Source organism: Dermacentor silvarum, chromosome 4 (assembly GCF_013339745.2).
Source record: "Dermacentor silvarum isolate Dsil-2018 chromosome 4, BIME_Dsil_1.4, whole genome shotgun sequence".
Taxonomy (NCBI): Eukaryota; Metazoa; Arthropoda; class Arachnida; order Ixodida; family Ixodidae; genus Dermacentor; species Dermacentor silvarum.
The window spans coordinates 195,250,484-195,273,226 of record NC_051157.2 but is presented as its reverse complement, the minus strand read 5'-3'; the positions used below and the strand labels follow the sequence as shown (position 1 = coordinate 195,273,226).

The window sequence follows — 22,743 nt, the reverse complement described above, 5'->3', positions numbered from 1 at the left end:
TGTAGGACAAAACGTCGAAGGAATTGGATACATTGCGAGTTGTCCTAAAAACTTGCATAATTAGGCGATCTACACAAACAGCTCGACATGAAAAGCAAACGAAAGTTTCTGGCCAAGTGTGACTGTGGCAGCTTTGCCAAGACGTACTTCCACATACGTCTGGATGGGCAAGAAAAATAATGTTACTGTTTCCCTTCTTATTACAGCGAAGCTGTTAGCCTCTAGTTGGTCGACATTTCTCACGTCCGCTTCCGTGGGTAAAAATCCGGAGGTAGTGCAGCCAGAAGGTAATGCAGTACCGCGGCGTAGGGGAAGCAGGCCTGAAGCACTAAACAAAGTGAGGTGAAAAGTACATACGTTCTTTGGAACCACGCCTACAACATAGAGAACAGCATTCCTTTCAAGAAAAAATATTGCAGTGGCTTAGCTCGGCTGCGCCCGGATATACGTAGCGTTAGCAAAGGTTCAGCTGATTATTCTTAGCTTTCCTGGTTGTCTAGATTGTCAAGGATTAGCTTGATTGTCATGCTTACTGCTGCTCCAATGACACACACAAACGCCAGTCAGAAGCGCAGCGGCTCCAGCGCAGTGTCAGACGGCGACTGCACAGCGAGCGCGCGCCGGCGCCAGTTCGTCTACCACGGCTACGACGTCACTCCTCTGGAATGCGCAGACCGGCGGCGGTGAGTCGCGCGCGGCGGCGGCGGAGTGCGCGAGAGGTGCCGGCTCCGGTGGATCCGGTGCGCAAGCCGTGTGACATCACTGATCCTTGTGCATGCGCAGCACGGCTCTTGATGTGCCGCGCGAAACGGGCTTGGCTAGGCCAGTGTAGCTAACGCTACAAAAACAAGCACAAAACAAGCATCCGAACCACATAATTGATGATAAGGCGCTCCTGATAACAATTGGAAGCGCGTAGCACTCCCCGCATACGTTTCCCGTTAAAGATTACTGTTGCACAAGCTGCCGTCGCCGCGGCAGCTTGCAACGTGTGGAGTGACGTCACTAGCGTTTGGTACATAAAAGAACCAGCCTAGGAACTGATTTCATTGTTGTTGCAGCACCGCCTATGGGTAGGCAACGCATAGTCAGGACTCCCAAGGAGCAGCGTGAATAGGAGGAGCGGCACAGGGTAGAAGTAACTATAGGACCAGCGGCGGTGTGCTCTCAAAATTACCATTACTCTCATTGCTACTACTACCCCAAATTACCATTACTACCATTGCTCTAAAGCAATAAAGCATTGCATACCCCCCACAGTAGTTGTGGCGGTTTTCAGCAGCTTCGCCGGACATCTACTTTTGCAGGGTTGGGATGGCGAGTCATCCAAATGAAGCTTAAGCGCACATCACTAATTCTTTTATTGCGATAGCAATTATATGGACACTCAAAAGCAGATTTCTGCCGTCGGCGTCGCCGTGAGGTTTCGTATGACGTCATTCGGAGAAGAAATCGTCGCCGCGCGCCGAACGCTGTATGTGCGAGTGAAAGGGCGCGAGGGGCGCGTCTTTCACCGGGAGTGAACGCACGGCGGAGAACAAACGCGCGTTCTGCGCCGTGTTCGCTTAAGGGCTGCAGAAGTAGGCGTCTCTGTTCTCCTTCACAATCACCATGTATGTAGAGAAAACGCGCCTTCTTCCGACGAGCGAGAGGCCGTGGGGGAGGGGGAGGGAAGGGAGGCGACGTTTAGCTGCGGCACGCAGTGCCTATTTATATCAGAGGCTCCGGCAACAGTCACCAACGCCGCACGCATTTTGAGCGAACGCGGGCAAAACGCCGATGGCGTCGACAACAGTTCTGCGTGTTGCCGATGCTGCTGCATGTCCAAATTTATGCAGCTGATAAAGCTAATATCATTACTCCGTATAGCTCTCTACAAGTTTGCTATCGCAATTGATGCTTCGCCTTTCAGGTGAAACTGCGACAACTTTTTTTTCATGAACATCGCTACTACATCTATGCCACAGGCGCCTTTGACCATTGCCGCTAAGGAAGTCTGTACAAAGCCTAAGTTATATTTTAACGCGAGAGCGTTTAGGGCCCCCGTGTCGCAGAAAATCCAGCGTCGGCAACCAGCGTGTGATCGCGGGTGGCGGAGAAAATCATCCAACAACATCGACCGCGCAGGCCCTCCAGGTGGTGCAAGGTTTTGGTGAATAAAAATTGAATTTCTCAAAGTGAAATCTGTCAGAAAAATGGTAGAGTACGACTTTACCATTTGGCGTCGGATTCGCCGTCGAATTGTTTACCAATCGGCGTCGGATTGTAATTTGAATGTACGAGAAAACCTAATTCTGCTACGACGAAACCCAAACATTTCTACCAGACCTGCGCACGTCGGCGAAATAGCAAATAATTAATAAAATATTCAAAAAAGGTGCTAGGACCTTCACATTTTAATAAAAGACCACTCATATTGACCCTCGAAAAACGTCTTCCCAACAATGCATTTGAGTTTAAAAGTGAAGCCGACTTTAAGGGGATCGGTGTAAGCTTGGTATTTGTAAGCTGGCTTTTCCACGTTCAGTGTTGCAGTGAATGAAGCCTACTTGGCGTATGCGAACGATGTGATGTGAACGGGTCCCGATAACGCTATCGCGTTCTACTCTTAAAGGGGAAGCTTAAGCGTCCCCCAAGTTTTTTCTACCTGTCGTACCATCCCTTGAAAGTTAATCGCTGGTAACCTCTGTTACTAATTGTCAGGTATAATCAAGCTAGTTGTTATTTTGGTTTCCTCCGACTTCACGTAATTGGACTTCTCATAACTTGATGTCGTAGCTATCTCTTAAATGTCTGTTTTTTTTCTTTGACACAGTTTTCACTGCTGTCAATCCTGTGCACTTGTTTTATCACGCAATGCAGATGTATATATTTCGTAATTATGTTCTAAAAGAAATTTAGGAGAAATTTATCAATACTCGATAATGGACAGAGAGACAAAGAACTTTTATTTTGGTCCTGAGAAGATGATGAGTGTCCCCCTTAGGGGGCATCGTCTGCGGGCCGCACCCACGATGGAGCCGGGAGGTTGAGTCTCTCGGCGATCTCGCGGGCTCTCTGGACAGCCCTGAGCTGCTCTTCCTTGGCGGAGCTGGTGACGAGCCGGAGCCTGTCTTCCTCCGAAGAGGGCGATCCTGAGCCCCCGCGCAAATCTAGTTCACCTGGGATGTCCGCAGTGCGGTCAGCCCGGATCGATTCTATAAATTTTGAATAAATAAATGGAGACGGATACGTCTCCGTCTGCAGCATTCGCAGAGTGATTGCCTGTGGTCTGTTTAGGTGTAGGTGTGGAAGCGGAAACTTCCGACGCCCCAGTTGATAGTGCTTGCAGACCTCGTTAAAAGTGAGGAGAGGGTCCCTTTGCCACTGCCCTCCCCCGGCCTCAGATTGCCCACTTCCGGCACGGCGAGTGAGATCTCGCGCCTGGGAGTGTGCAAGTTCGTTAGCGTTGGGGACGGCTTCATGAGCATCGCTGCCCATGTGACCGGGGAACCAGATTAAGTGATTTTTGCCTGTCCAAGACGCAACAGAGAGAACGCGAGCGGCTTCCTCGCATACCGAGCCTTTCATGGATGCTCTGGTGGCAACTCGCGAGTCTGTAAAGGTAGTGGAACGATTCATGGTGGCCATGGCGATGGCTACGGCCACCTGTACGGCTTTGTCGGCGTTCGTATTTTTATGTGTAAGCGACGTCAGCAGCTCCCCCCGCAGCGAGGTAGCCACCGAAACAAAGTGATTGGAAGCTGCGTATTGCGCAGCGTCAACGAAGGCGACGTTGTTCTCAATCATAGCCGCTAGGCCAAGAAGGGCCCTGGCTCTCGCTTTACGTCTGCCGTAATGGTTTTCAGGGTGCATGTTTCTAGGTATCTGAAATACCGAATACATTTCCCTGACTTTGGCGGGGAGCGCGCACTCCCTCTGTCTGGTGATGCTGGAACCTTTACCGATATACGCTAGTAGCTGTCTGCTGGCTTCCGTCGAAGCCAGTCTTGCAACTTGTGCCACCTGTTGTGCCTCAACTATCTCATCAAAGGTGTTGTTGACGCCTAGCTCCAAGAGTCTTTCGGTACTGGTGTTTTGCGGGAGAACCAGTGCCTTTTTTATGCTCTTGCGAATGATTGATTCTAGTTTAGCCTTGTCCCTTCTGCTCCAGTTGTGGGCCAGGGCTATGTAGTTAATGCGGCTTATGAGAAAGGCGTGGAAGAGTCGCCGAAGATTCTCATCCGATAACCCCCCTCGTTTGTTGGCCACCTGTGATGATTTGATCTTCCTAGGTCAACGAAGGGTTGTTTACCCGGGAATGTATTTGTACTTGCACGGTTCGAATTATTGTGGCCACCACTGAGACTAATTCACAGTGGGAAAAAGAAACAACGAAGCCGATTGTTAACAAGACATGAACATATAATTAACATAAACTGTCACACACAAACTAACTAACCAAGGTACTAAGATTAATATAAAAGTTCATGCACTTTTAAATGTTCTCTCACAATAAATAATTATATATAACAGTAATTAAAGTTCGTGACCGGTCACAATTACTTGGTAGCGTCGGTGCAGCGCTGTACGGGACGGCGTTGTGACGGCGTCAGATGCAGTGCGTCGGTCGCGTGAGTATAAGACGATGAGACACTACTTGCGTCTTGACGATCGTCCGCAGCTCGGCCAAGAAGTCACAGGAGGAAAGTAGGTAGGGCTTGCCTTCAGCACCATGTCACTGCAGGACCCACGGACACCAAAGGCTGGAGGTAGAACAGAGGCCGGATCGTCGCTGAAGTTATGAAACTCGGGCCCGCAGCCCGACAGCTTCGCTTCTCCGCCCGGCCCTCCTGAAGTCTTTGAGACTCGGACCCACAGTCAGACAGCCTCACTTCTCCGACGGGTGCTCTTGAGGTCTTGAGGTTCGGACCCAGAGCCCGACAACCTTGCCTCGACCACTCCGCACACCGGCCTTCTTTTTTCGAACCCTGCCTTCCTTCTCTTCTTCTTCTGCTCCCTCCTCCAGCAATCGTGTGTCTTCGTGATTCGCTGTTGGCCGAGGTGCCGCGTCAGGCGAGCACGCGCCGAATCCCGCCGTTCTTTTTCTTCTTTTATGGTTACTGATCGTCCGCCGCACCAGACACGCGCACATAAGTCTTTTATACATGACAAAAAGTCCCCCTTTTCGAAAAGTTTTTTTTTTTGATGAAGCGAAAATAATAAAAAAAAACTGTGGCGATGCGCGTGGTCTCGTGAGACTTTATACAGTGCATGTACTAACAGATTGAGCGACATGCAGACTTCAACCACAAAAAACAATAAAAGAAACAAGAAAGCATACAGAAGCATGAACTCCCAAAGTGCAAGATTCAATAGCTGATCCTGACCTACTTAAATAATCTGCTCCAACCTTTTCTGAGGAATGCCTTTGATACCCCCATCTGCTTCAGCTTTAAAGCGTGGTAAGGGGTTTCATTTTCTGGTTCGTCAATCACTATAAACGAGGAAGTTTGGAACCTAGCTAGTGGTTGGCACTCTTCATACCGCTTCAGCATGTTGATGTGGAATAATTTAGTGGTATGGCCTACGTCCAACCAGTAGTCAAAGTTGTTTTTCTTTCCAGTGACTACAAATGGTCCCTTCCATTGCATCATGAGTTTGTTATCACTGGTTGGGAGGAGTATGAGTGCACGATCTCCTATCTTCAGCTGTCGACGACAACTGTTTCGGTCGTAGTACCCCTTTTGAGTCTTCTGAGCTTTGCACAAGTTCTGGTGAGCTAACTTCAAAGTCTCTTCTAGTCGGTTTCTGAGGTCGAGAACGTATGCATATGTCGTCTTAACATCTTCCTTCAGCCTGTCTCTTGTCCAGAGATCCTTGAGTATAGCCAAGGGTCCTCGTACTTGTCGTCCGTATATCAATTCAAATGGCGAAAAACCGAGGCTGGTTTGTGGCACCTCACGGTACGCAAAAAGAAGAGGAGCCAGATATCGATCCCAGGCTTTTGGTTTCTCTTGGCATAGTTTCCGCAGCATCATCTTAAGGGTTCCGTTGAAGCGCTCCACCATTCCATTACACATTGGATGATAAGGCGTTGAACTGAGATGCTTGATGGCGAGTAAATCATTGATTTCTTTCATCAACTCTGATGTAAAACAAGATGCCTGGTCACAAAGGATCTCGTATGGGAAACCGATCCTTGAGAACATCTCAACCAACCCTTCGACTACAGTTGCTGAGTCAATAGAAGGTAAAGGGATGGCGTCCGGGAAGCGAGTTGCAAAGTCCACAAGAGTGAGTATATATCGGTTGCCCTTACTCGATGTTGGAGTCAAGGGACCGATGATATCTACCGCTACCCGTTCGAATGGGGTATCATAAGCGGCATTCGTCCCAGTGGAGCCTTGCCCACTCTACCTTTTGGGAAGGTTCTTTGACATACATCGCACGATCTCACAAATCTTTTAACGTCCTCTTGGACGCCGGGCCAATAAAATGATCCAAGGACCCGTTCCGTGGTTTTCCGTATGCCTTGATGCCCAGACAAGGAGTTGTCATGTGCCATATTAAGGACTTCGAGGCGTAGGCACTTCGGTACCACTGCTTGATCGATTATTTTTCCTGGGCATATTTGATAGCATCTGTACAACACGCCTTTATCCAGGTAGAACGAATGGGCGGTTGTACCTTTTCCCGGAATATTTTTCCCGATTTTGCTTCTACAAACTTGAAGTGTTGTGTCTTCCTGCTGCTTTGTCCGAAACATTTCTCTTGACAATTGTAAAGCTCTAACGCCCACCGGGGAACATGGTTTCGAGATCTTGGCACCCACTATAACCTGCAGAGAACCACTGTCTTCTTTCGTAGTGCTCATCTCGCGTGATTTACTTGCTACAGAAGTAAACGAGGATGCTTTCCAATTGGGATCTGGCTCCATGGGTTGGCGTGCTCCAGGAACGTTACCAATGATCACATCATACAATGGTCTCTCCATGCACTTTGCGACCGTAACACCGGAGAAGTACGGTGATGAAATGTTGACTTCCGCTTCCGGAACGTTAATAGAGCTACCATCAGCCAGTAGTATGATAGACTCAGTGCCTATCATTGCTGTGTCCGGTACAAGATCTCGTCGTACGACTATACTATTGCTTCCTGTATCTCGCAGAACCCAAACGGTCTGTCCAAAAAGCTCTCCTTTCAACACCGGCATGTCAAAAGACTTGCTAGAGCAGACTCCCAAAGCATTAGAAAATGTCTCATCTTGCTGCTTGGTACTACGTTCAAAGCATTCCCGTGCATCTTTTTGCTGGTCGGGAGGTAGTATGCAGCATGCTGATGAGCCTTTGGCACCTGGTTCATTTCGTCTGCATGATTGCACATCGTGTCCATATCTGCGGCAATATTCACAATATGGCTGTTTTGTCTTCACACGGCAATCTGATGTCTTGTGTCCTATCTTATCACATATGAAGCAACGGACTTGAGACTTCACACCTGGTTTCTCATTCGTTTCTTTGCCAGGATTTTGTTCTTGCCTCTCCTTGAACACCAGCAAATTATGCTGCCTCTGTGCCTCCAAATAGTGATCGGCCGCTTCCGAGGCCTCATCCACAGTCTTGCAGTTTCTCTCACGAAGAAAAAGCGCCAAACGACTATGGCAGTTGTTCAAGAATTGTTCTGCGACGATCAAGTCACGAACCGCATTGAACGTATTCCCCTGGTTTGCCATCTCCACCCAACGGTCGAAATAGCTGAACAGCCGAGTAGCATACTGCTTGCCGGTTTCTCCATCCTGTGGTTTACTTTGCCGGAATCTCTCTCGGTATCCCTCAGCAGTAAACCGAAATCGTTTTAACAATGCTAGTTTTGCTTTGTTGTAATCCAGGGAGTCTTCGGGCGATAAACGACCAAACACTTTCAGTGCTTCCCCACCGAGGCACAAGCTGAGAGCGGTGGCCCACTTTTCTTTTGGCCAGCCCTGTCCCGTGGCTACATGTTCAAAGCGCTTTAAATATGCGTCGAGGTCATCTCGAGAATCATTGAACATGGGGATCAGATTATGTGGGTTGATGGGAGCCAAGACTTCCGCTTGGTTCGTGTGACTTGCACCATTCCCACTCCCACTGCTTTCTCCCACCTCAGCGAGCCTCAGACGCAACTGCAAATTCTTTTCTTCTAGCTCAAGGCGCTGTTTGGTCGCCTCTCTTTCCGCTGCCCGTTCCTCACGCGCCTTCGCATCTTCCTCCCGAGCTTTGGTGACTTGCTCGTCCGCCCAATTTCTCAGCTCCGCGCCCTGCAGCCCCAAGCGCTCACCCAACGTAATAAATTCTGCCAAACTCATATTCACTTGTCGCTAAAGCAACTGTGAACAACCGGCTTCGTCCTGTCGCGCGGACGCCAATTTGTGATGATTTGATCTTCCTAGGTCAACGAAGGGTTGTTTACCCGGGAATGTATTTGTACTTGCACGGTTCGAATTATTGTGGCCACCACTGAGACTAATTCACAGTGGGAAAAAGAAACAACGAAGCCGATTGTTAACAAGACATGAACATATAATTAACATAAACTGTCACACACAAACTAACTAACCAAGGTACTAAGATTAATATAAAAGTTCATGCACTTTTAAATGTTCTCTCACAATAAATAATTATATATAACAGTAATTAAAGTTCGTGACCGGTCACAATTACTTGGTAGCGTCGGTGCAGCGCTGTACGGGGCGGCGTTGTGACGGCGTCAGATGCAGTGCGTCGGTCGCGTGAGTATAAGACGATGAGACACTACTTGCGTCTTGACGATCGTCCGCAGCTCGGCCAAGAAGTCACAGGAGGAAAGTAGGTAGGGCTTGCCTTCAGCACCATGTCACTGCAGGACCCACGGACACCAAAGGCTGGAGGTAGAACAGAGGCCGGATCGTCGCTGAAGTTATGAAACTCGGGCCCGCAGCCCGACAGCTTCGCTTCTCCGCCCGGCCCTCCTGAAGTCTTTGAGACTCGGACCCACAGTCAGACAGCCTCACTTCTCCGACGGGTGCTCTTGAGGTCTTGAGGTTCGGACCCAGAGCCCGACAACCTTGCCTCGACCACTCCGCACACCGGCCTTCTTTTTTCGAACCCTGCCTTCCTTCTCTTCTTCTTCTGCTCCCTCCTCCAGCAATCGTGTGTCTTCGTGATTCGCTGTTGGCCGAGGTGCCGCGTCAGGCGAGCACGCGCCGAATCCCGCCGTTCTTTTTCTTCTTTTATGGTTACTGATCGTCCGCCGCACCAGACACGCGCACATAAGTCTTTTATACATGACACCACCCTCGTGATTAACTTTGTCATGGAATCAGCTTTGATTGCAATGCTCTCTAAGGTGTAATCATTACTGCCGTTCTCCTCCAGAAACATGCCGAGGATTCTTAGTCTTTGTACGACCGGGATAACGGATCCGTTCTCGGTGGTGATAGATATATCGGGAGGTTTCCCTTTCTTTGCACCGATTGTGGGTCGGTATAGTAGCAGTTCCGATTTCTTAGCCGACAGGCAGAGACCTGCCTTGTTGAGACAATCCTGAACGACTCTGGTCGCTGTTTGTAATTTCTCTTCGATCTGCCCGTCACTACCTCCATCGCACGAGACTGTAATGTCGTCGGCGTAGAAGGCGTGACCGAGACCTTCAATTTCGGCCAGGTTGCGGGGCAGAGCTCTCATGGATAAGTTGAATAAGAACGGGGAGAGGAATGCCCCTTGCGGGGTGCCTCTGGATCCGAGATCAAATGTTCTCGAGCCCAGAGCTCCTAGGCGAATGGTTGCTTTTATGTCTATAAGAAAGGAGCTGACGTACATGTAGAACTTTTCGCCCAGACCCGCTTCTTTAATCGAATCGAGTATGTGAGAGTGTGTTACCTTGTCGAAGGCCTTTTCCAGGTCCAGTTCCAGAGCGGCTCTGGTGTCTCTGGAGGCCTTGTCAATGATCTTGTGCTTTAGAAGTATCATTACGTCCTGCGTGGACATGGATGGTCGAATCCAATTTGATTAAACGGAAGGAGATTCCGTCCGGAAGGTGGCCGTGCTCGGCGACCTTCCCCACACACGAAGTGAGTGAAATCGGCCGGAACGAGCCAATCTCCAAGGGTTTCCCCGGTTTCGGGATGAGGAGTACAGTCGCGATGCGCCACTCCAGTGATACCTCGCCCGTCTCCCAAACCTCGTTGGTGCTATTCTTGGGGAGCTCGATGGCCCCGTCATCCAAATTCCTTAAAAGTTTATTTGTGATCCCATCGGGACCGGGTGCTGATCTGCAATTGAATTCGTATAGTACCTCTCTCACCTCCGCGCACGTGAAGGGGGAGCCCAGAGGGTCCGTTCCGTTCTCGTGGGTCGCAGGGGGGTAGTCATTGTTTGAACCGGGTTCAATACAGAGGTATCTCGAGGCCAGATCATCTGTAATTTGTTTCTCGGTCATGCCAGAGTTGTTTAAGTTGTGAAGGAGTCTATCGATAGTGAGCCACTGATTGGCTTTGGATTGTTTGTCCTCAAGCAGATGCTTGAGGATGTTCCACTTCGCTCCGCTCCTCATTCGCCCGTCGACGGCACTGCATACTTCGTCCCATTTCTGCCGAGCGAGCGTTTAGCTGTGCTCATCTATTTTTCTATTAAGTTCTGCAATCTTTTTGCGTAGGCGCCTATTTAACGTTTGCGTTTTCGATTGTGCCTGTAGCGCGATTTGGCTTGTAGCAGTTGTGCTAATCTACTGTCCATGCTCTCTACCTCTTTGTCTGTCTCTGCGTCCTTTGTGTAAGCAGCAACGTCTTCTTTGAGGCGAGCGAATAATTCCTCTAACGAGCTGTAGTCAGTCTCGTCCTGCTTTCTGATATTTCTAAAGAGCTTCCAGTCCGTTACTCTGAATTTTCTGAGCAGCGGTGATGAGGCTCTTACCACGAGGCTGCTGATGTAGTGATCACTGCTGAGGTTCTTTTGTAAATTGGTCCACACGCGTTCCTCCGCATTCCTAACCATAGTCAAGTCAGGCGTGGTATCTCTGCTGACTGAGTTGCCAATTCTGGTGGGGTATCTTGGATCGGTGACCAAGGTGGGACCGCAAGCTGCGATCTGTGCTGCGAGGGCCTTTCCCTTGGTTGTGCCCTTCAAGTATCCCCAATCTTGGTGTTGTGCGTTAAAGTCCCCTGCTATGATAAGTGGATGATTTCCTGCAACTTTACATGCTTTCTGCAATTTTATATGGTTTCAGCTGGTGAGCTGTAGGCGTTCAGAATGAAAACGGATTGTTTGAGTTTAGCGTTTGGGATAAGCTCGATCATGATGTGTTCAACTTTCAAGTCCGGCCTAACGTCGTGACGTAAATAAGCGAGATTCTTTGAGATGAATGCCGCTACTCCCCTCTCGCCCTCCGAAAAGTGCGCTTCAGCACGATAGTCGCGAAGAGCGATCACGTCGGTGAGCGTTTCCTGGAGGAGGATAACTGACGGCCTTTCGTTAGCAGAGCTAAGTAGTTGTTGCAAGTCTGCCTTCCTTTTGCGGAAGCTGGCGCAATTACATTGCCAGATGACTAGAGTGCTTGCGTTAGCCATTTTACTTACGCGGTGTGGGCGTACCGGGCAGCGCGCGCTGCCTGTCGGATTCTAAAATTTGGAGCCTCGTTCTGGCTCGCTCAGTTGGAGCTTGATGGGGCTAATTTCGGCAACTATGTCCGATCTTAGCTGGTCAAGCAGTTATTTGACGGCCGAGACGTTAAGCGGCTCCTGGTCCATGGGCTCGGGGCCCGCCCTGCGTTTAGCGCCTCTGTTGAGAGAGGTGGCGGCTGCTGCAGCTTGGCTGCCGATCGCGCGTTCTCTCTGCTGCATTTCTTGCAAAAGTGATCTAATCTCAGATAATTCCTTTCTAAGAGACGCGTTTTTGCGCTCTAGTGATTGAATTTTGGCTAGCGTTTTCACTTGGAGTTGCCCTTGTTGCGCGGAGGCATGGGTCTCACCTGTTTTGGTTGCCTTGTCCGCTCAGGTGGGTTGCCAGTTGTTCCGGACCTGGGATCTGCTCCTGGATCTCGATCTAGAACGTTCCGCAGTGGCGTTCCTGGGAGCCTGGGTGGTGGCGTTCCTGGGTGCCTCCGCAGGTGGCGTTTTGGCTGGAGCGGGGATTCCCCGACCCCCAGCGTTGCTCGTTCCGTTCTTCTTCTTGTTGCTGCCTTTCCTTCTTCTTGTACGTCGTCTCCCAACGACATAAGGAACTTGATACCTGTTTTATTGCGATAGCAATTATATGGACACTCAAAAGCAGATTTCTGCCGTCGGCGTCGCCGTCGCCGTGAGGTTCCGTATGACGTCAATGGAGATGAAATCGTCGCCGCGCGCCGAACGCTGTATGTGCGAGTGAAAGGGCTCGAGGGGCGCGCGCTTTCACGGGGAGTGAACGCACGGCGGAGAACAAACGCGCGTTCTGCGCCGTGCTCGCTTAAGGGCTGCAGAAGTAGGCGTCTCTTTCCTCCTTTACAATCACCATATATGTAGAGCAAACGCGCCTTCTTCCGACGCGCGAGAGGCCGTGGGGGAGGGGGAGAAGGGAGGCGACGTTTAGCTGCGGCATCAAGTGCCTATTTATATCAAAGGCTCCGGCAACAGTCACCAACGCCGCACGCATATTGAGGGAACGCGGGCAAAACCCCGACGGCGTCGACAATAGTTCTGCGTGTTGCCGGTGCTGCTGCATGTCCAAGTTTATACAGCTGATAAAGCTAATATCATTACTCCGTATAGCTGTCTACAAATTTGCTATCGCAATTGATGCTTCGCCTTTCAGGTGAAACTGCGACAAGAGTTTTTTGCAGGTTATATCGCCGGTGAGCTGAGCGTCTCCGCAGAGCGCGCACTTCGGTTGCACGCATTCAGTGTGCGTTGGTGGCTTGCAAAGTTCCACACTTCGCACACACTTTTTCGGTTGGTCTGAGGCCGACGTCGTGCCTTTGACCGACTCGGCCGCAGTTGCGGCAAGTGTCTATTTGCCTCTTGTACAGCGTGCAGCGTACCATGTTGGGGCCGCAGCGGACGTGTTAGGCACTTTCATGCCATTGAACGGTATGATCACGGTAGTCGACTCCTTTATGCGTGTTACTCCGAGCACCATCGGGTTCCTAGGTGTGACAAAAAGATTTTGCAGCGCAGCTTCAGCAAGATCGGCATCGATGCCCCTGACCACGCCTCTACAGGTATTACCCGGAGGCGTAATGCAAGCCGCGATAAGGTGCCGTTTATCCGCCAGGATTATCTCCTGGACCTTGCAGTATGCATTGGCGTTCTCTTCGGAGGGTGTGCTTATAAGGAAGATAGTCTGCATGGCATTCGCACACACGATATCCTCCCCGACTGCCGCCGGGGGCAGCCTGGCGGCCATTAAAATGGCGTGCGTGACTTTGATTAAACGGCATTTTCGCACGTCCAGCCCTCCCCTGGGCGGACGAGAACTCGAAAGTGCGATTTGGGCAGGCGCAGTAGCCTGGAGGCTGCGGCAACCTTTCTTAAGTGGCCGGCTTGTGTGGCGCCAACGCGGGCATCGTTTTGCCTTGCCTTGTGCGTCTCGTTCTCGACGCGGGTTTTGTCCGCATTCCGCTTTCTGTGAGCGGTAATCCAGCCGTTGGACTCGGCTTCCTCTTTGGAGATTTGCTCTCCCACTACCATTTCCTCGTGAGGAATGGCGCAGTTTTCTAGAACGTTCTTGGGGGTCGGCCGAGCGAGCTGCCACGCTTTCCCGCGCTGTGGCCGAGCCGATGGCGTACTACGCCCAGATAGGCTTAACCCTCGGTGTCGGAGAAAGGACCCACAAAAAATTTTTCAGTGGACCTACCATGATAACTGCGGTATCCAACTCTTCCTTTTAACTTTTCGGAAATGTTCCAGTGTAAATTTGGAGGGAAAAACACATCGACTTCGCCAACGTAGGTTGGCGGAGTCGATGCGGACACGTCCGAACGCCACGGCGCCATGAGCCACGCGATAATGAATACCTGGCACTAAATACATGACACTAAATCAATCTGGCACTAAATTTGGGATAAAAACCTGCTGTGCGGTTAGCGAAGAGTGGAACAGCGTCTCAGTAGTCCTTCCGACACGCTGTCGCTTTCCAGCTGAAGGGAACTAAATAATGAGCATGTGTTGCTGATCGCCATTGTGCCGGCGTCTATAGAAATCAACAGAGAGACAGCAGCGACCGGCGTCAGGAGCGAACGGGAGAGAGCACCTACGTGTGACCGTGTTCCGGCCTACTCCAATCGGAAACAAGAGAGTGACGGTACATGTGCTGAGTGGAAAAGTCCGGACGCATACTTCGCAAGGTGCTTCACAGAGAACGAGTTCCTTGCCGTATCTGATGTACGTATGGTATATCACTTTTGGATCTCTGCATGAGTAACGCTACTCAGGAGAGTTTTTGCAGAAGGCGATTTCTCAGCATTGCTGGTATGTACGTAGGCTCAAGAACGGTTGAAGGAGAGTTCCCGAATTTCTTATGCAGGATGCACACATTGAAAAAAAGCAGCCGTTTTTGTGGATTGCGTTGTCCAGCCGGACAATTTGCCAACTGTCCCTGATGCACCCGTCAGATACCCAGTGTGAACGCCTATACAGAGTAAACGCAGAAAGACCTCCGCTTTGCTCTGGCCGTTCCGCAGTCAGCCAGAAACAAGCAAGTCATGTACGAAACCGTTTCTACCATTATGTGTTCTGGCCTTCAGAAAGCGGTTGACCCATTTTCTCCGGCTAGGTGAGTCGTTCCCTAGCAACGCCCTTCTCAGAAGCCTCAGCACGAGCCATCAGTCCCACTTCTAGGCATCATTAACTACTATAGAAGTCCTCGGTTTCAAGTTTTCGAAACATAGGCAGCCAACTGATTCACATTGGATGCTCTAGTACATTTACGAACCTAACATTTCTGACTTGCAGTCCAAACGGCTGGCACCTTCTTGTGAGGTCTGACGTCTCATCTATCTCTTATATTCACATAAATATTATCATTGTGTGTTCTTCAATGTTACAGCGTACTACGCTTCGGCAAACCTGGCTTCAAAATGAACAAAAGTTCGCACAGCTGTGTGACACTGCTTTTAAAATTTGACTGTGTTTGTTATGCGTTCTTTTTCCTGTGCAGCTTCTTTCGGGTACTCGTTGTCACCACCATACTGGCGTTTCTGGTACGCCAATGAGAACTGCTCCGTCGTTAGGATACCCTTCCAGACCCCTGTAGATGGTAAGTGACCAAATGATTATGTTGTTATAGTTGGCACCATTCGCTTATACTGAAACAGTCAACTGTTCATTTCACATGGCGAATTCCGCGTGGTTAACGAGGTGTGTGTCAAATGGGTTCACGAAAAACTTAGTGCGAAGCGGTTCCTGAAAAGAGTGCTGCTGAACACTCGATCTGATGTTGATAATTACAAATCTCTTGATCTCCGTAGACTACAGCGTACGCAGCACAAATGGTTTGTGCGGACCAAAGACCCGGTTTTGTTTACGTAATGCAGATTTTACAACGTTATGTTATGCCATATGAACGCTTTGCCATGTCATTCGTGTGAGTGACTATACAATCCAAAGAAATTGTGAATCCCATATTTCTGGTGTAAAACGACAGCTTGTGATTAAAGGCATGTCGCTCCTTGTGCATTTCACCGTTGGCATAGTAAGTACCACTTACTCGCTACAAAGTATATATAACGAGAATTGGGTACAGCATTGAGGATAGCACGAGTGAACATTTGTAGAGTTCAAAGAGGAAATAAATTATTAATTTAGCTGAGAACGCGGATGACCGATGTTAGGAAATATTTATTATTAGAAAGGTGCAGTACTTCTGTCAGTGATCTGTCGATAAATCTCAGTAACGAAGAGAGCTTTTCCTTATGCGCACGTGCTGGCACGTTCGTCGTAATAGCCCTGCTTCGCGCATGTGCTCTGTTTTCTGTACGCCTTACATATTTAGCGGATCATGGCGGGTAATCAACAGTAAGCTTAGCGTTTGTTCTTTGCATTTTTTCCTTGCTTATATGTTTATATCGCCGTACTTTCTGTTTGAGCTATGTATAACAAATTAAGCTATGAAAACGCTTCACTAGAATGATCATATATCCATAGCGCGTACGGAACGATGTTGTAGTTATACTACAGCAGAAAACAATTAAGCACTAAAATCATCATCATCATCATCAGCCTATACTTATGTCCACTGCAGGACCAAGGCCTCTCCCTGCGATCTCCAATTACCCCTGTCTTGCGCTAGCGTATTCCAACTTGCGCCTGCGAATTTCCTAACTTCATAATCCCACCTGGTTTTCGGGCGTCCTCGACTACGCTTCCCTTCTCTTGGTATCCATTCTGTAACCCTAATGGTCCACCGGTTATCCATCCTACGCATTACATGGCCTGCCCAGCTCCATTTCTCCCGCTTAATGTCAACTAGAATATCGGATATCCCCGTTTGTTCTCTGATAGTGGTGGCGTGGAGCAGAGGTAGAACACCCGACTTCAAATCTGAAGGTCGCAAGTTCGAATCATGCTCCAGTCCACCACATTTTCAGGCATGGAGTGGTGCCTGACACCGGCAAAAATATTGCCGAGAGCTAGTGGGGCTATACTAGTTCAGGTGCAACCAAACTATGCAGGCCCACTAAGCTTTATCAAAGACACTCCCTCACCAGAACTGGAATTCGCCTCCCTGGTGCAGTATTCGGCCACTACATCCCTCATGACTCCGACAATTAAGCACTAAAATTCTAGAACAATTCTTACAAATTGGAATCGACTAATAAGGCACACAAATTATCGATGTTCCGGAAACATTTGATGCCGCCGGTATCCTAGCCTGTGCTTCTAAACACTACGATTGGATTTAGGTTGTTCTGATGCGAGTTTATAAAACAAGTTATCCAATTTCCCGAAACATTTACCTAAATCAAATTAGCTACCAACCACGTCAGGGTAGCCAAGCGCGCGCGACTTTAGTTACGTTACCTTCGTTTACTTCGTATCTATCTCTATTTATTAGTTGTCGCTGAAAAATGGTGATTGCCCTTGCAAAATTCGGATTCACATAACTTATTATGTGAATCCGAAAAGCCAGGTTATCTGCATTGGGAAATATAGGGCACAGGGGTAACGGGTGCCAGCGGCGCTATGCCTCGGCACACCGCGCTCCGCCATTGGCGCACACCTGCCCATCAGTCGCGGTTCGGTACAATCTCGAGAAAACAATGGACGACAACCAATTGCATAATCAGAAATCAATTACGATTGCAACTAACACTTCAAGCAGGTCAGGGAATTTTACGATGGGTAAAGAGCGGCTTCCAACTTACCAGCTTGGGATACGGGAGACCGCGACAGTCACGCCGAAAACCTGGTTGACGAAACACGTGCGGTAAAAGGGGAGCGGCCGCTCGCCAGCAGCGAGTAAAGCAAGGTTTACAATGTATCTCATGCTGGTTAAGCTGGCACTGCGATGATAGACATATTGAAGCGAGCTGAGTGATTGTGCAGGGCTCCAAGCTTATTGATTAGCGTGGCGTGACCGGGGTCCCAGACTGATGAGGCATATTCCAGATGAGGGCAGACATAAATGATGTAAGGTTGTTCTTTAAGCTCTGTAGGAGCAAGTTCAAATTTTCGTTTTAGAAAATCAAGCACACGGTTGGCTTTAGATATGACTGCATAAACATGCAGTTTTGAAGTGATGGTATCGCTGAGGTACTTATCGGCAGTTACGAAATGCAGTTAATACCGTTCAAGGAATAAGTATGGAAAATATATGATTGACTGTGCAAAACTCTCATTGATTCACATGTAAATTCGCATTTAGCATTTCCATATTCAGCATTTGCCACAAGTTAGTCATTGCATTAGGATCAGTTTAGAGTTTAGTAGCATCAGAGTCGGAAAAAACGTTTGGGTACCTGACGCAGTTTTTAGCAAAAAAAAAAAAAAAACATATGGCATAACCCATCTCACGATGTGTGTCGATGGTAATGCGTTCAGCATTGAATCAATATAGCCACACAATGTATTGCCACCGTCGAAATTAGTTATGTATGAGGCGTGAACTGCAGCGGGACTTCTCTTTCGCGTTTCCATAGAAGGATGGATGCATGGATGAATGGATGCTATGTGCGTCTAAGTGTTCCCTAAGAACAGTCGGCGCCATCTAGCGGTGGCGCCGGTGCAAAGTCTGCACGTGTCCTCTGAAATGTATGCCGCACCGGTGTACGCGAACGCTGGGAAATCCGTCATGAGGCCGCCGGTATCCTAGCCTATGCTTCTTTCTGGACACGTTCCACCGTCTTGTGGCGCTGTCGAGAAGTCCGTACGTGACCTCTGAGACGAGAAGCGTGGGGACGCCGGTGCGTGTGAACGCTGAGGATTGTTCCCTTGCTTGACGCGCACCCAGTGACATGGCACAGCTCGTTAAATTGTTGGCGTGAACGACATTCATTGAAATGTGTATTTATGGCGCAGTCTGCTGAAGCGTCGCGTTGCTGTTCCTAAGGAACGTGGGTGCCGTGTGCTCGTTTCCGGTCAGCGTCGGAGAAATTTGAGTTGTTTTAAACCTTTAAATGCACGATATCCTTGGGCGTTCCAGGTAATTTCGTACTTCACTGCATAAAAGAACTTTTTGTTAGAAAAGTAACAGGCACTATAGTGCATTTTTTATGGCTAGTTTAGTGGCACATATATCTAAACTGGTCTCGTTCCGGAAATTCATTCCTAGTGGGTACATCTCACTGGCTACAATTCGTAAATTGCAATATGTGCCGTAATGTAATTGGGTAAAACAGTATATTTAATTATTTCAATACGTGTTTCGATTTCTTGTGCAATTCATGTCCGCTCCTCTGAGTAATTCAACTGAAGGAGTGTAATTACGTCATATTTAGGCGATATGAGATATTTAAAAGATTCCGGAAAACTTCCGGAAATAGTTATCGCTCCGTATAGCGGCGGAACACTGGTCGTAAAGTCTGCTCCAGCGCGTCGCGTTAGAAGAGCATCGGCAAGAAATTCATGCCATCTCTGCGCTGCTGTAGTAACTTAAGATTAAGAAGCTGCGTTGGTCCCGAAACTTCTGTTTACTTTAGTAAACGTGCTTGGTTTTACTCACGTTTCTTTAGTGCCTAATTTTTTTTTCTCTGTTCATGACGTTCTTACCAGGCGGTTTATAATAATGCATGCCTTGAGATAATATTTTGCAGTGTGTTCACAATGAAACTCCCGCAATGTCGTTCCTAAGGCTCTTGACCAATGGCAATACTATAATGGTATTGTATTTGATCATGCGGCATGATGTCAGCTTTCATGTACAAATACAGTCAAACGCCTTTATAATGAAGTGCTCGACACCTCCAAAAGCTTTCGTTATACATGGCATTTTGTTACAAAGGTGGCGTGCCGTACTGCTCGCAATCAAGCAGACTATGCACATCCATAATAAAAAACTTGATTTACTGGGAGTTCAAGAGGTACTTAGCGAAAAAGGTCACTTATTTCGTGTGAACATTTGACAGAATTTGCGACTGCAGCTACCCTTATTGCACCGTTATCGCCTTAGTTCCTGTCAAAATTATGCTTCACTTGCAAGTTCTTCCTCAATATAGCCTTCGTTTACGTACGCGTCCCCCCCCCCCCTTTGATGGCTGTCTAGACTTCACTTTACTTCACTTTATTACCTTAAAAACCTCATTGGAGGGTATTACATAAGGGGTGGTTAAAAAATTAACATTAGAAACAGGATGCGTTTCACGTCGGCTCCGTAAATTTCGAATGATTGCCGGCGGTTTTTCGGCTGGAACGAGGGAATTCACATCTCAGGAGGAGCCAGAAGATCCAAGGATCACCTGGACACCTAATCAACCAGGTGGGCCTTTTCCAGCAATCATTTCAAACAGTTTGCCATGCCGACTGGGAAGCCTAAGCGTAGCGATAGCATCCCCGTCGCGATGTATCACCAGCCACGATGGCTGACGTGCTGAGCCTAACGCCTCTAAACATGCCAAATATGGACGTTGTACGTGTAGAAGGCGAAGATATTCAACCAGAAGATTTGGACCAAGGCCATTGGTTCGAAATTAAAAGAAATCGTCGAAGACTAACTGTTGACGTGCACCGGCCACGTAGTGATAAAACACCTTTCAGCGAGCTAACGAAACCTCATGGAACAAGAAAAAGGGCAATCAGCAGATCCGACAATTGATCGTCGCAAGCCGCATGCCACACTTACCAGTGGACGACTACAGGATCATTATTAGACCAAGAGGGCGACTCAACGTGACCGAACACGATACAGACGGCATCTACCACAGCGTACGACATGCTGCAAATGTTGAGCGTACAGCGGATGAAGAAGATAATCTTTGCCTAAACCAGAAGCAAAACATTATAGTTGTCCGCACACCATCGAAAGAAAGAGCCAAAAAGTATCTCGCAATAACCAGTCTGAGAATTGGGAGCAAGGAATATGAAGCCTGTGCTTATCGCGCAGCACCGGAGAACACCTCCAAAGGAGTCATCCGAGGTATCTCGGCCGATGAAAGCCTGGAAGACATCGTTAGGAAGCTGGTCACTCTACGTAACCCCAGCGTCCTCTACGCCAAGCTTATGGGCAATACAAACAACGTAATCGTCATTTTTGACGGATATTACTTCCCTAGCTATGTGAACTACGGAGCTGCGCTTGTTCGATGCGCACTCCGTTGGACTCCGATGCGCACAAGAAACCATTTGACATCTGCTACGAATGCGAAAGACTTGGACACCGAGCGGACGTATGCCCCAATCCTACTGACAAAATTTGCCGGAGTTGCGGCACCAAGAATTCAAAGCAAGACCACGAATGCAAAGCAGAATGCCAACTACGTGGAAATGACCACCCGACCGCGGTTAAACGATGCCAAGCAAGGTACCGGATCCCATACCTCGTCAAATAACGAAGATGGGAACGTGCCCGGAGAGAGGAACAAGTGGAATACGACAACTACATCGACAAACAAAGGAGCCCAAGTACAGCCAGCAGGAACAGATCGGTTTCCCTCCCAAGAACCAGAAGCAGATCACACTCCGGCAACCGATCAAGGTCAAGGTCCAGACCCCGCAGTGGCAACCCCACCAAGTCACCCTAGGCCATTGGCAACAGCAAGGGCACTATCGGTAACCACACCACCGTATCCCCATCATAAGTGAGCTGGGCTGACGTGGCTTCTGGGGCGCGCGCGGAGGCAGAGGCTGCACTTAACACTAGAAATAGAGTGTTAGAAAAATAACTAGCACAGATGAAACAAATGATGCTAGAACATCATGAGCGGATTGTCGCTCTAGAAGAAGAAAACAGTAGACTGCGGAAAGAGAACATTACTCTGAAAAACGGGCAAGGTGTCACACTAAATAGTATTGAGGAAAAAGAGACAGACATGGAGGAAGAGGCTAACGCGCCCACCAAACGCAAAGCCACAGACGAAAAGACAATCGCAGGTAAAAAGACAAAGTCCGTTAAACCTCTTGAGAAACGACAGGATGAACTCGAAAGCAAAATTGACATTCTAGAAAGCAAGCTAGATATCATAAGTACACAATTTAAAGATCTGGGCACACAAATTACCCAGCAAGTTACACAGGCTATTATGACGCAAATACAACAATTTAACGTGGCCGCATCGGCGACAATGAGCGACGTTATGGAGACGGTGAACGGCGGGTAGAAGGAGCTGGGCGTAACGTCGGTCACACAGGCGGCGGTGGTTCGTAATTAGGGTGGCTGGACTGGTTCATGACGGGTGATGCGACTCGAGGCGACTGCACGCGATTGCAAAAACGTGCAACATGGCCGGCGTAACCACAGGCAAAGCATATGGGACGGTTGTCGGAAGTGCGCCAACGGTTTGCCGAATAGGGTCCCACCCATGGCTAAGGACGCGAAGAAGCTAGCGGCTGCTGATACGGCTGCATGGTGGGCTGCAGACGGAGCCTAGTGACATCCGCGTACGTAGGCGGCACAACCGCTTCGAACGACTGAGGTCCAGCGACATCTGCGGCGTAACTAAACAGAGCAGCCGCAGAGATTGGTTGGGCTGGCCTGGCGACAACTTGAGCGTAGCGAAGTGGCGCCGGTGCCGGAGGGCGCTGGTGATATTCGGGCATGACTTCGGCGATTTCCTGTTCAATCACTCGGCGGAGGGGAGGCGGGAGTGTGGTTGATGGCAGTTCAACATGCTGCGGGTGAGCAAAGGGCAGCAGAGAGAGCTGGCGTGCAATTTCTTTGCGCACAAATGTCTTCATTTCTTCCAGCAAGGTAGTGTGGTCAGAAACGGTTGACGAGCCAGCGAAATCTGCGTCCCGTGCTGGTGGCCGATGGGTCAACGACCGCTGCCGGCGTAGCTCCTCATAACTCTGGCACATGGTTACTAGCTCTGCCTCCGTGCGAGGATTTTTGGCGAGGAGCATGGTGAAGGCGTCGTCGTCGATACCTTCATGACATTTTTGATCTTATCCAACTCGGACATGGTCGCGTTTGTTTTCTTGCACAAGTACAGAATGTCCTCTATGTAACTAATGAAAGATTCCGCGGCCTGCTGAGCTCGTTCGCGCAAACGCTGTTCTGCTTGCAGCTTACGAACAGCAGGGTGGCCAAACACGTCGATAATGGCAGTCTTGAAAGCGGACCAGGTCGGGAAATCGGATTCGTGGTTGTTGTACCACAGACATGCTACTTCCGCCAGGCAAAA

General features: G+C 49.1%; 1 protein-coding gene across 1 annotated transcript in view; it reads left to right on the top strand.

Annotated features, from left to right (window-relative positions):
- Window positions 1-22,743, top strand: part of LOC119450885 (uncharacterized) — a 36,704-nt gene that overhangs the window by 5,167 nt on the left and 8,794 nt on the right. Inside the window, exon 2 of the mRNA XM_037714361.2 lies at window positions 15,129-15,227. Within this exon, the coding sequence (XP_037570289.1) occupies window positions 15,129-15,227 (99 nt within the window). The remainder of the gene's footprint in view (window positions 1-15,128; window positions 15,228-22,743) is intronic.